The sequence below is a fragment of the Lepidochelys kempii genome, chromosome 21, assembly GCF_965140285.1.
Source record: "Lepidochelys kempii isolate rLepKem1 chromosome 21, rLepKem1.hap1, whole genome shotgun sequence".
In the NCBI taxonomy this organism is placed as follows: domain Eukaryota; kingdom Metazoa; phylum Chordata; order Testudines; family Cheloniidae; genus Lepidochelys; species Lepidochelys kempii.
In genome coordinates this window covers 17,113,683-17,127,822 of record NC_136400.1, presented here as the reverse complement: position 1 = coordinate 17,127,822, position 14,140 = coordinate 17,113,683, and the positions used below count along the sequence as shown (strand labels likewise).

Genomic DNA, 14,140 nt, shown 5'->3' with positions numbered 1-14,140 from the left:
CTTCTGGCCAGTGATACCCAGGGAGACATTACCTGTGATTCAGGGTCTGTAACTGAGCACCCCAGAGCCTAGCAGGATCCAGGGGCTTCCACTCCCAGATGAAGTTAACATCAAATGGGAAAGAAGACATAACTTCTCAAGGGTGATTAACTGCAGGAGCAGTGTAGGCAGGTGTTAGGATATAGATATTCAGGCCTGTCTGCAAAGGCCTGTACTTTAAGAATTTAGGTGTATTCTTATCACTTGGCTAGTTCCAGAGGTATAAAAGAAAGAATCAAAACCACTGTCTGCCAGTGTAAGGGCCTTCTCTTACTGTGACAGTTTGTGGCCCTGTGCTTAGGCTCAGGCCTTTGGCTAAGCAGCAGAGGCAGCCATAAGCTGGGAAGCGAACGGTCACATTGAAATAAGGTGCTATTGGGCTGTTAGGCACTATCAGGACAGGATTGTATTCCTATCACCTCCAGAGAAAGGGAAGTGCCTAGAAAATGTAAAAGGAAACTTAGTTTGATAGCATCCTGTCTGGCAAGAACTCACTTATCAATAGCTGGGATGTGAAATCCTCACTTCTGTGTTGTCTTGTCATTGTAGTTCCCACTTTGCTGTTGTTTGTCTGTATAATCTCTGTCTGGTTCTGTGATTGTTCCTGTCTGCTGTATAATTAATTTTGCTGGGTGTAAACTAATTAAGGTGGTGGGATATAATTGGTTACATAATCATGTTACAATATGTTAGGATTGGTTAGTTAAATTTCAGGAAAATGATTGGTTAAGGTATAGCTAAGCAGAACTCAAGTTTTACTATATAATCTGTAGTCAATGAGGAAGTGACTGGGTGTGGGTGGGGGTGGGTGTGGGAAATGGGAGCAGGGAATGGGAGTAAGAAAATTGGAATCATGTTTTGCTAAAGGGGGAGATGGGAACAGGGAATGGGAGTAAGGAAGTTGGAATCATGTTTGGCTAAGGGCAGGAATGGGAACAGGGACACAGGTGTAAGGCTCTGTGGTGTCAGAGCTGGGAAGGAGGATACTAAGGAAGGAAACTGGAATCATGCTTGCTGGAAGTTCACCCCAATAAACATCGAATTGTTTGCACCTTTGGACTTCGGGTATTGTTGCTCTCTGTTCATGCGAGAAGGACCAGGGAAGTAAGTGGGTGAAGGAATAAGCCCTCTAACAGCAGGGTTGGGGTCAGTTGCTTGGAGTCTGTAAACGGAGCTTGGGGAGACTAGTTCAAGTCACTAGACTGCTCAAACGGCGATCCCATCTGTAGGGGAGAACAATTCCCTCCAGTGCAGGAGCGGCTGGGTTACTGGCTCTGGCCTGTGCCATGCGGGAGGTCTGACAGGACCATCAGCATAGTCCCTGCTGGCCTTAATTCAGTGAAAGACTGAGAATGAGGCCTTGTATTGGACAAAGGGACTTCAAAGCCAGGTGTTTATTTCCTGCTGATGTGACCACAGCGCTTGCTTATCAAACCTTGCCATCTGCATTACTTTGACACAGACCTTGCACTGGCCATAGGAGCGGGCGTGTTCTGCTCCGTGCATCCCCATCCCAGCCAGTCTCTCTGCTGCCTCTTGCCCCGTTGGGCGGTGCCGTGATTGGGAACAGCACTCCAGGCTGGTGTTTGTTCCACTCTCCGCAGCAAGTTGTGCCTGCGTCCCACCTGGCAATTGGCATGGGGTGGGCAGAAAATCCTTGCAATCTATTCCCTTCCTTCCCCACAGCTGCTCCTGGGCTCTGCACACCCATAAATCAATCCAAGCAGCCTGGACTTGTGAAAATGCTTCCCATGAGCCAGGCAGTATAAGTAACACCTTCCACAACATCGGGCTGCTCGCCCTTCCTGGCTGTGGAGGTGAGAGCTTTTAATAAGCGCTTTGGGGCCTCTTGATGATCCATGCTAAAGATGGACGGTGTTTGGAGGCTTTAATGATGTCTTTAGGGCCTTGGTGAACGCAAACACCATCTTAATGAAACAGGCGGTCTGCCAGTAAATCTTTCTGGCTGGAATTTAGCAGATTTAACCAGTGACACCTGCTCTCAGGGGGTGGAAAGCAGCTCGGAAGAAAGGTGGTGATTGAGGATTCAGGGATGTGATTGTTTGGTGTTGGGGGACCCTGCCATGTTTCCGAGTTTCTGTCTCCGCCACACGCCGTTTGAACCAACAGCCTCAGACTGGGGCTTTGGCAGGTAAAGGCAAAAATTAGCTCCTGCATGCAAAACCTGTGTGCATTTCCAGCCCTGCAAGGAGCTCTGTTACTGGAACAGAGACATGACCACACGCCCTGGTCCGGCAGAGCCTGCGCTTCGCGGCTGCTCTTTGTGTTGGAGGGAGAAGGCCTCCGAGCTCTCCCTGCTCAGGCTGTGGTTGTTTTAAACTTAGAAATACCAAATCTTGTCCCTGCTGCTGCTGGAGGTCTGCTTGGAGGAGCAGAGAACTGGAGCTCAGCATCCTCGGATCTCCACTGACTGGGCATGGGTTTGGATTGAAAACTGTTAATGCTGGAGTGTTAAACAGCCTGAATAAAAATCCCTTCTCTCCACTGCTCTGGCTCTAGGCCCATGCAATGTCCTAGTCTTGCTAGTTCTCAGATTCTCTGAGGGGTCCTCTGGCAAAACAATAGGGGAGAAAGTGATCAGATTGTTTGATTTGTTCTGTTTTTAGTGTATTAAAAAGCAGGAATAACAATAAAGTTGTTCTTTATACATAAGAAAGAAGTAAAAAAAAAAAAATGCGGCCATTTAACACAAAAGTCCTTCTCCCTGTTGTGGTAGCAGCAGGAGTGAATCCAGAGCCAGGAGTCCTGGCTCCCATTCCTGGTAGTGGGAGAGGGGTATGGTCCAGTGGTTGGATCAGGGAAAACGGGAGTTTAGACTGCTGGGTTATCCCTGACTCGTGTGAACTTGGGGAAATTAACTTTCCCTTTGTCTCCATTTCCCCATCTTTAAGAGTGGCAGAATATCTCCCATCTGGGGATGCTGAGGTTGTTTGTCTTTATAAAATGCTTTGAGACCTGCAGGTGGAGAGCTCTACAGAAGGGCAAAGTATTTGGAACAACTTTCAAAACTACACGTAATGGACCTGAAAAAGCCAGTGTTGTGACGACAGGACAAACAGCCACCAGCCATGGACTTACCAGGACTCCGGTATGCCAGCATGGACCCTTAGTACTTAGTCACCTGACTGAGCCCAGCTCTTGCATCAGATTTTTGAGTTGCACCTCCCTGCGTGAACGGGAAGCTTTAGAAATCCCTGCTCTTCCTTTAAATAGGCTAAGCTCTGTCCCGATCCTGTATGGAAATAGCTGGGCCCAGTTCCCATTTGGCCCAAGCAGGTGGTGCTGGTGTGAAGTCAATGGAGTTGTAGTTGCTTAGGCCAGGTCCCACTCAAATTGCCTCCCGTCAGAGTTTGTATTCAGCACCTGCTGGGTCCCACTGAAGGGCTGTGCTCTGCTAGAGCAACCACTTATAAACCTGCACCTGCAGTAAAGGCTGAGGTTTCTTTGGCTCCTGGCTCGTTATGGCTTCATATTCGGAAAGGAGCAGGTACATTCAGTGTGAACGAGCTTCCTTCTACAGCAGGGGAACTAACTGAGCAAGAAAGAACCAATGGAAAGTCTTTGGGGTGAGCGCAGTGGGTGTGACTGGTTCTGTGAGCACAGCGGCCTCTCAGCACTGCTCCGGGCAAGCTCGCTGTATCACAGCCCAGGATGCAGACCACAGTTGTGGGACCACCGAGTGAATAACTGACTTTTCGGGTCAGTGGCCAAAATGCAAAAAAAAAAAAAAAAAGGGGGGGGGGGGGCGGGGGGTTGAAAGTATTCCCCAGATTTGCCCTGGATTTATGAACAATACACTTTTGGGCAATATTTATGTTCACTGAAAATTTGTTACCCAGCTTCAGTGTGTGCCTCATGTGGCCCCTTCCCCGTCAGCCCCCCGTGGTGACGCTGTGTCCTCCGGAACAGCAAGTGCTGCGCGTTGGGGTGGACTGTGGGTTCCAATCTGGATCCAAACTCCCCGGAAGCTCAGTGGTGGCTGGATCCAGGGGGTCGATTTCAGCCTGCTTCTCGGTTATTCAGAACAAGTGGCAGAAGTAGGCAGAGCCCCCTTGCTCACCACAGTTTGCAGGCTGACCGTCTGTGTGTTGTGGCTGATCTCTGCACTGTTTGCTCAGCGAGAGGGACTGTGATGGGCAGCCCTGGGCAGAGCAGGGGTGTTGCCGCCTCCTGAGGGTTTTCTGGCTGAGTTTATAAATTGTCTCTCATTAGTTAGCAGGGGTTTGCTCAGAAAAGTGACAAGGTCAAGACAAGAGCAGCTGCCTGGGACTGCAGCTTCATCCAGCTGTTCCCTGCAAGGGGCACCCACGCGCGCTGGAGAGGCGAGTCCTTTTGGCTTGGACACACCACAGGCTCCCAGCTCACAGGCCAGGGAGCTGGGAACCTCTCCGCACTGCAGAAGGAGCCACGCACAGAGGAGCGGGTTTGTAGAGCTGCGTTTCGAACGCAGGCAGGATGGGGTGTGCTGGGATCTCTGACATCGGGCCTGCTCCTGCACCACGGAAGTTCAGTTCCTGACTTCGGTGGGAGCAGGATCAGGCCCGTCGGGCAAGGCCAACATGTAGTGGAGGAGAACGAGTGTCTGGACTCATGCAAAGCGTGATTCCAGTGAGACTTGGGGGAATCTGCCCGGTGACCAAACGAGAAGCTGCCATCCAACTAGAGCGTTCAGCTCCTGTGCTGCAGCCGCAGACCCTAGCTCGCTGGCTGAACCAACCCCCTGTCCTGAGGGAAGTTTCCTGCTCCCCATTCTGTCCTTCTTTCTTGGTGAGCAAAGCCGCCTGCCCATGGGAGGGTGCTGGAGTTCGGGGAGCCTGTCTACCCTTCAGACAGTCACACGTGGAGGTTAGCGGGGAGAAATAACCACTAACTGCAACAACAGGGTTGGTGTTGGACAAGGCCCCAGGCAAAACCGGCCCTGCTCCAAAGAGCTTCTGGGTGCTTTCCCGAGCGCAGCAGAACCTGAGGGTCTCTGGCCTCCTGGACTCACAGCTAGAGCCACCGTCCCTCAGCTGTGGACACTGGGCTCCTGCGCCTTCTCCCACTTTCCTGCTGTGCTTTGAGTATTTTATTCTCCGAGGCCACTCCCCGACCCCCAGTACGTTTCTCCAGTGGTCACTCTAATTAAATCTGCCTCTTTGAAATTATCCAGCTGCTCTTGCCTTTACTGGGCTCTTAGTGCTATGAATCCACCGCTGGCCTGGAACTACAGCTCCCGGGGTGTCAGCTGAGAGGCTGCCTTGCTCTCCAGCTAAGCAGGAGGCCTGGGTTCTGTTCCCTGAGCAGTCACAGATCCCCGCTGGAGAAACCGTGGGGGATTAGTATTTGCTCTGGGATCCTACAGGGCTTTCCTATCAGGGAGCTTTGTTCCCTCTGTGCCTGGCTTTCTAGTGGTTTTGTCCCCAGGAAGCTGGAAGTTTTGTTTCTGGGGGTCAGAATTTCTCAGGCTGCCCTGTGAACTTGTTACTCATCCAGCTTCCGTGCACCAACCCCCCGTATTTTCCTCTTGGGAGCAGTGCTGCAGACAGTTCTCTGAGCACTGTACCTTAGCGCAGCTGCTTTCTCTGAGGCCTGGTCTACACTACAGACGTATGGCGGTATAACCACATGGCTGGGGGATGTGTGTGGAAAATCCCCCCCCACCCCCCGGCGCGATAGATATACCAACCTCGCCCCGATGTAAACAGTGCCACCCATGGGAGAGCAGTAGCGTCTTCACTAATGCATCACAGCTGCACCCATTGTGCTGCAGGTGAAGAGGAGCCCAGAGGTGCCGAATGCCCAGCTAACTTTGCCCTTTGATTTCCAGAACAGAGCGACAGGGAGGGATGGCTCAGTGGTTTGAGCCTTGGCCTGCTAAACCCGGGGTTGTGAGTTCAATCCTTGAGGGGGCTATTTAGGGATCTGAGGCAAAAAATTGGGGATTGGTCCTGCTTTGAGCAGGGGGTTGGACTAGGTGACCTCCTGAGGTCCCTTCCAACCCTGAGATTCTATGATTCTATGACAGGGCCTGCTGCAGCTGATCTCCACTTGACAAGGCACATCAGCGTTGCTATGACCTCCAACTCCAGTGCAGGGAACAGCTCCAGCTCTGTGCTAAGTGACCTCTTCCTCCTCCAATCCAGGAGGCTCTTTGCTTCCATCTACTTTCTCATTTTCCTGCTGGGCATGCCTGGGAATGTCCTGCTGCTCCTGGTCCTGATCCCAGACCTCATGAGAACCGGTGCCAGCCACCTCTCCCGCTTGACTGGGCCCCTGCAGGTCAATATTGCTCTCCTGGACCTCCTCTTCTTCCTCTACAATGTCCCAGTGATGTTCGGCAACGTGCTCTTTGAGACCTGGCGCTTGGGCTACGTGGTGTGCGTCACCTACAACAGCCTGTCCCTCTCCATCATCTTTGCTGATTTCTACAGCCTGTTGGCAGTCTCCCTGCTGCGCTACATGGCGGTGATCCACCCCACGCGCACCCTGGCTGTGTCCCAGCGGCTCATCGTCTGGGCCTGCGTGTTTATATGGGCACTCAGCTTCCTCTTCTCCATCCCCTTGTGGATTCACTACACAACGGTGGAGATGGAGGGGGAGACGTACTGCGTGAACCAAATGCCCAAGCAGCAGCTGTCTCTTTACTTCAGGCTCCTGGGGGGCATGGCGTTCCTTCCCCCCATGCTAGTGATGATCCTCTGCTACTCCAGCATCATCTTCACCTTGTGGGTTAGGAGGGGGCTGGCCGTCCACACAGCCTCCAGCCTCCAGGTTAACAGGCGTGCCACGGTTGTGGCTCTGGTCACCGTGGTGACCTTTGTGGTTATGTGGGTCCCCTACTGGCTGGTGGTTTTCCTCATGAAGGATGGCGAGTTGCTCACCACAGGCCCCACGTACCTGGCGTCCAACCTGACCACCCTGCTGGCCTACGCCAACCGCTGCGTCAATCCCATCATCTGCTTCAGCCTCTCCAGCCAGTGTCAGGCCGGGCTGAGGAAGTTCCTGAGGCGGACGGGATGCTGCCTCTAGCCAAGGTGCTCCACGGACACGGCCAGGATGGAAGCTGCGGGTGGCAAGGGAGGAGCGCGGTAGGGGCTGATGGGGCTGGGACGAGGAAGACATTGAGAAGGTCTGACGCTCTCCGTCCTAGCTACATGTGCCCATGCCTGCTCCGGGCCCTTTCTCGTGTGCCTGGGCGGCACGTAGAGAGGGTGAGCTGGGCCTCATCACTCAAGCATGAGCCTCTACTGCCTGTAGGGCCAGAGGTCCCAGGTTCAGTCCCCATGGCTGCTGGGCGTGTAATATTGCACACGCTGGATTAGCTCTTAACCCCAGACTGTGCCGTCCCCAGATGGCTCTGTAGACACCCGGCCTCCCAGACGCGGTGAAGAAGCCAGCAGGGTGGGACTGACTGGCTGAGAACCAAGCACATCCTGTTGTATGGGGTAAGCTGCTGCCTCAGCCTGGCTGGGCTGTCTTGGTGCTAGACAGGAAGTTCCGTGGGGCCAGGGCTGTCGATTCTCATGCCCAGCCTGGCTCGAGCAGAGGCGGGGGGCTGGATGCAGCAATAGGTGGTGGGCTCTCGGGGCTGCGCTCTGCAGGAGCTCAAGCTGCTGATTGTCACCGTCCCGTCAAGCTTTAAAATGTGATTCTTTAGGCGTTATTGCACCGTGATGTTAGCAATAAATCACGGGCCTGGCCCTGCCCTTGCAGGAGAGGCCGTATGATCTGGTTCTTCTCGTGTGTTATGGTAGCGCCCAGGAGCCCCATGTGCCAGGCCTGGTACGAGTGCAGAACACACCGTCAGCTCTTTGGGGCAGGTGCTAGCGAGGTAAACGAGGAGCTCCCCCAGCCTGCCCCTCCCCTCCCTCACTTCGTCCAGCCTTGACAAGAATTTTGGTCTCTGGTATGTGCTGTAGCTTTAGATTTGCCCCTAATTCTATAGCAGCTTCATTACCAAATGTGAATAAAAACGAGTGAGGGACAAGAACGTTTCCTTGTCCAGTTCCTTGGGGTGGGTGGGGTGACGCTGGGTTTCTGGAGGCTCTGCGAGAAGTATCAGCCTAGGCCCTGGCCTCTGTCTGTTGGATAGCTCTGGGGTAGTGTTGGTGGATTGCTTTCAATATCATTTACAGGGGTAGATTAGTGTGAATTTATTATAGTCGCACCCACTGACCCCTCTTGAGATCAAGACCCCTTCAGTGTGCAAGGTGCTGTACTTGTGTGCACTCATAGCTATGTCTACTCCAGTGTTTGTGCTTTAGCTCTACCCTGCAGTCAGGTAGACACCCCCTGCCGTGGGCATAGTCAGAGCAGGAGAAAGGTGGCTAGGTCAGTATAACTTCCTGTAAAGCAGCGGTTCTCAAACAGGGGTCACCAGGGCTGATTTAGACTTTCTGGGGCCCAGAGCCAGAGCCGAAGCTCAAGCCCCATTGCTTGGGGGCTTCAGGCCTGGCACTCCAGGGCTCGTGAGAAAAATGAGCGGGTGCTCAGCAGCCAAACTCCCCTCCTCCCCCGCCCCCCAGCGCCTCTCACCTGCCGGTGGCCCTGCTGACTACCTCCTTCCCCTCCCTCCCAGCGCCTCCTGCCCACTGTGAACCGCTGTTTGGGGGCAAGTACAAGGCTCCAGGAGGGAGGGGAAGGAGTGGGGTCAAGGTGTGCTCGCGGGAGGTGGGGAAGAGGCAGGGTGTGGAGTGGGGGCAGGGTGGAAAGAGGCAGGGTGGGGGGTTGGGGCTTGGAGCTTGGGGGCACGGGTGGGGGTCAAACCCCTCCCGGCTAGAGGGGAAGTTAGCACCTATGCGGGGGGTGGGCTCAGGTTACAGGCCCTCTGCCTGGGGCTGAAGCCTTTTGAGCTTTGCCCCCACCCCTTTAGGGCGGCGGGACTTGGGTGGGCTCAAGCTTCAGTCTCTCCGCCTGGGGCCCTGTAGTAATTTTGGTTGTCAGAAGGGGGTTGGGGTGCGCTGAAGTTTGGGAACCCCTGCAGGGGAAAGGGAATAAGCTGTATCAGCTATCTCCTCTTGGCTGGGGTACAGCAACATGCTACACCTGGGCAGGAAGCCTTTAGCGTTGACGAAACTCCAGCTAGTCCAGAACCGCGCAGCACGTCTCAGCAACACGGGCTCCCCTGAGCACATCTCACCTGTCCGCTGTTCTCTACCTCGGCTCCCCAGAGAACAGGCCTCTGCCCTTCTCTGCATGGGGCTCCGTGGCCTGGGCCCAGGTAGCTGTAAGAGCCTGAACTCTACGATGACAACCGCGGTCGATTTAGAGGATCACAAGGGTCCTGTCTGACCTGGGAGTCTCCGAGCTCCACGGCTCCAGCCCAGTGTAATGCTCTGCAGGCCAGCGAAGGGTGCCCTGTGAGAGGTGAGTCAGAATGGATCATCTCATGGCTCCCTCTGGCCTGAAACTTGAATCTGTCTCTCTGCAGGAGACACCATTTCCTTGGAGGCTGGTCCAAGGCTGTGGAACAAAACTCCTGGGAGTGAAGGGCCTCCCCAAACCTTCCCACCTTCTGATCCAAGTGTGAAGCATGGTTCTCTGACCTGCCACCTCTGCTCTAGTTCTGTGTTAATGTGGCTATTTAAAAATGGAAATCCCCTCCTAAAATCCCCCCAAAACATGGCCCCACAGCACATACCGCCCCAGGGGGCGGATCAGAGAGCGAACGGTGTGACAGATGTTGGCCACGTTGCTTAGTGCACAGCTGGAAGGTGGTCAGACATACTCCAGTGATGAGCATGGCATGCGAACCGGCATAGAACAGAATCTCCTGGTAAAAGGCATCTCTGTGCCACTGTAACTGTATATAGCCGCCAGCCAAACTGGTGCCATTGGTACAAAGTCTGCAGGCTGGTACGAGACAGGCCCTGCCCCGAAGCGTGTACGGCATAAATCAATGGGACAGGTCATTTCTACATGGCAGCATTTTGTCAGCTTAGCTGTGGGTCAGGACTGTGAAAACATCATGCCCCTGAAGTGACGTACCTGCACTGGCAAAATCTCCATTTTTTGGGGGACACAGCGTATAGCAGCTTCTACCTGTGGACAGGAGAGCTTATGTCGTTTGGAGAGGTAGTGTAATTATACTGGCAAAAGAACTCCTGTGCTCGCATACACTGCATCTTTGTTAGGGTCTCATTATGTACCACCTGATCCAGGTGCCACGCCCCAGCCACTGAGCCATGATGCCTGTCTGGGGAGCTCTTGAAATGCTATACTATAATATTGCTACGTTCTGGCTATTAGTCTGTTTCTATATGCATCTGATTTCACCCTGGGATTATCCTGTGCTGCTCAGGTGGTATCATGGAGAGTGTATTGCTTCACTTCCATGGCAAATCAGATGTTTGTTCCCCAGGAGGGAGTTCAGCAGCACTGGCCTCCCGAGGGAACATTAACGGTGCTGCTGTTCCCTGGTGGGGTGGAAGGCAGGAGAATGAGTCAGTTCAGTGAACACTAGGTGTGAATGAGCTCAGTTCCTGCGCTCTGGGTTAATGAGGTCCCAGTGGGGAACAAAGGGGGGTTGCTGAGCTGGAAGATGAGTCTGTCTTCCCCAAAGAACTCGCCCAGGAAGATTCCGTTTCTATCGGCGGCCACAGCACGCTGGCCTGGGCGCACTTGCCTTGCGGTCAACGGCAACCTGGTTCCCGAGGCCTGTGACGTGGCTAAACTGGCTCTGCAGTTAGGTCCTGTTGCTGCCAGGCGCTGAGCACTCCCATGCTGCTCACGCTGACCTGCAGGAGGGAGCCCAGGCTGCAGGCAGAGAGCTGAGTATGGCATTAGTCTCTGGTGTTAATCAGTGTAACTCGCGGCCACAGCTGTCCTCCGCTCCACTTTGGTTGATGACAAGTCTCAGAGCAAGAGCGCTTTAAGCTGCTGCAGCCCGGCTTTTGTCATTCTTGGTCCTCTTGGGTGCTTGTTCCAGATTGTCCCTCACCGCACAATCCTGAGGAGTGTGTTACGGCCGTTCCCTGAGCTGAGCTCAGGGCCTCCGTGCTAGGGGCTATTCATGTGCATAATGAGAGATGGATCCTTTGCTCCTTTAATTTTAAAGCACTCACACATGCGCACACGCTTTTTAACATGATGCTGTCCCACCAACGCAGCGTTCAGCTCTGTGCAAGCCGTTCCCGGCTCTCCCTGCCCACAGCTCACTCCTCCTGAAGGTCTGAGGGCGTTCGCCCCGGGTGGCAGATCAGGAGTGTCCTGGCTCAAGCCTGGCTTTAGCCGCCATGTGGGGTGCATGTCAGACATGGCTCTCCCCAGTCACAGGTGCTCGCCCTTGACGTTTGTCTGGTGGCCTGGGAGAGTAGGAGCGATAGCGCTGAGTCCCCTGAAATGCACTGCTTCGAACCCAGCTCTTCTGTAGCAGAGGCGTGCAGAGCAACTGAATGCATCCTGCACACAGATTGCTGCTGCAGCTGGCATGGAAACCATCCTCCAGCACCCAACTCCCTTCTCTTCCGGTTGGGCCCCAGCACAGTCATGGCAAAACTCCTGCTGACTTGAATAGAAGCAGGCCTGGGCCCTTGGTTTCTGATTTAATGACCAGGGATGTATGAAAATAGTTGCAGTGGGGGTCCTGAGTTCCAACTGCTTGTGTTGGTGACGGCATGGTCTTAATCTTCCCGAGAAAGTCAAAGGAAAAGTCCCAAGAGTGAAATGCCAGCAAGCTGCATGGAAACTTTTAAAAAACATCATAATAGAGGCTCAAATTATATGTATATCCCCAATTAAAAAGAATAGTAAGAGGACCAAAAAACTGCCACCTTGGCTAAACTGCAGAGTAAAAGAAGCGGTGCGAGGCAAAAAGGCATCCTTTAAAATTGGAAGTGAGGAAAATAGAAAGGAGCAGAAGCTCTGGTCAGGCAAGTGTAGAAGTATAATTAGGCAGGCCAGAAAAGAATCCAGAGAGCAACTACTAACATCATTGTCTTTAGTATCATCTTCCTCGTTTCTATCAGCCATGGTCGTCATCCTCACACGTCCCAAGAGCTACACGCAGGCTTTATACTGTGTTATGCTGATGCCATTCTGCCTAAGGCATGATCACTAGGAGTTTCTCCCCTTTTCCTAATTGGTAGCTCATCACCCTACTAATGCTGGGGTGCCCTTCTCCCACAGGTTATTAATCCTTTTGCCTCTAGTTCATTAGCACATACGTCAGTTAGTTACCAATGGCATTCTGAGGGGTGGACATGTGCTGATGTCCCTAAGGCCTTTTCTACACTGTAGAGTTTTGTTGAGAAAAGTTACACCCTTTTAATTAAACCTCTGTTACACGTCCACATTATGCTCCTTGTGTCGGCAAAGCCCATCCACAGTAGCAGCTCTTGCATCGACCCAGAACAGTGCACTGTTGGTAGCTATCCCACTGCGCAACTGGCCGCAGGGTGCCTTGGGAAAGGTTTGAAATGCCTCGTTGGGGCAGGGACGGCATCACATGATGCAGGTTTCTCAATCCCATCATGCTATGGGCATCCTACTAGATTGCCAGCCGCTTTTCACCTGGAGGGATGGGGAGGATGTGAGAACATTGTGTGTGTGTGTTGGGAACATTGTGTGTGTGTGTGAGAGAGACAGTGTTGGGAAGAGTGTCAGCATGCAGTCTTTAAGTTCAGGCAGCAGCCTGAACATCAATTCTGGGGGAGGGGGACACCCCCCCATCAGTCCCCAGGAGATGGGAACATCCCCCAGCTCCGCACAGCACAGCAGTCTCTCCCCCTCCCGCAGCACCAGCAGCCCGCTCGGCCTGTTCTGTGATTCCCTCCAGTTCTGCCGCAGCCTGCTCAGCAGCCGGGAGTGGCATCCTCAGCAGCTCTGTGCAGTGGGGCCAACTCCGGGCTGCTCCGGGGAAAAAATAGCGGGTGTTCTGCACCGATCGGTGGGCCCCCCTGATCAGTTCCCCCCTCCATCCCCCAGCACCCAGCGAGAGAGGGGCCTGTCTGGGTCTAGGAGTGTGTGATCCCATCCTTTCCATCCTCGGACGGTCTGTTTCCATATACTCTTTCCTCCCCGTCTCTGGTTCCCGCCTGAAGGCGGTTTGCAAAGCCACTGACTGGTCTGAGCACCTCGCCCGAAGCGACAGAGTATGCGGCGCCAGCCGACGCTCTTTGCTAAAGGGGGGGCTGTAGAACAGTCGTGGAGGCCCTAAACAAACCTTCCGTGTGTGACTGTGACGAGTGAATTGAGTTAAGTACTGGGGTCCGGGGGATCCAAGGGGCTTCCCCTCTCGCCAGGTGCAGCATTGGGGGCCGGGGGATCCAAGGGGATTCCCCTCTCGCCAGGTATAAATGGGGGCCGGTGAGTCAAAAGGCACACACTAGTTCACTTGCAAGTTTCTGGAAAAATTGAAATTGGTATACCAGGGATAGGGATAATTTAAAGTTATGGTTTCCCTTAGAGGGACAGCTTCGACCTTGACAAGATTGTGCACCTGAGAAGTGTGCTTCTGGCCAATGTCAGTGTTAGGCATATTTCTATAGGCATGAAAAAAGAGAAGAAAAAACAAACAAAAAAAACCCCAGCACCATGAATCTCAAATAAGGCGTCTCCCAGGAGAAATTTACAACAGAATTAAAAGAGATAAAAAGAAAATTGGCAAAGAATTTAAATCCAAATAAGTCAGCAAAAAATATTAAGCAACAGAAGCCCTGTACGTTCACCCCTCAGACAGTGACTCCCCGTACTGAGAAAAATGTTCCCCTTACGCCAATTCCCGGGCATTGGTACTTTGGTGTCTGCACATGCACCTTGGTCTCCTACGGAACTGTATCATTTACTTAAAGATTTTCCAAAAATAAGAGAGGACCCTGTTAAATTAAAAAAAAATAATTGCAAATTGTTATAAACTGTTATAACCCCACATGGGCAAATTTAAATCAGCTTCTACGAGGGGTCACGCCTAGGCAAACACTGAGTTGCCTTTGTGGAAAAGCTCAGTGGCCCAAGCAAAATCGAGGCCAGAACCAAAAAAAGGGTTAAATAAAATCAGAAAAAAGCTGATAAATAAAAATTCTCAGCCTGCCCAAGGACAGCCTACTGGAGCAAAAATTAGCACCTGTAAACAAAGTAAAAATAAAAATTGAAATAAAAC

General features: G+C 52.9%; 2 protein-coding genes across 2 annotated transcripts in view; one reads left to right on the top strand and one right to left on the bottom strand.

Moving 5' to 3' along the window:
- CYB561D1 (cytochrome b561 family member D1) overlaps positions 1–14,140 on the bottom strand; it is a 433,261-nt gene that overhangs the window by 153,310 nt on the left and 265,811 nt on the right. The gene's annotated exons all lie outside the window — the stretch shown is intronic.
- LOC140901435 (galanin receptor 2a) lies at positions 6,061–7,071 on the top strand. The gene has a single exon (XM_073320288.1). It carries the CDS (start codon positions 6,061–6,063, stop codon positions 7,069–7,071), a length of 1,011 nt encoding a protein of 336 aa, XP_073176389.1.

Bases quoted from the DNA above. Each gene is read 5' to 3' on its own strand.
- LOC140901435 (XM_073320288.1), top strand. From the start codon at position 6,061: ATGACAGGGCCTGCTGCAGCTGATCTCCACTTGACAAGGCACATCAGC.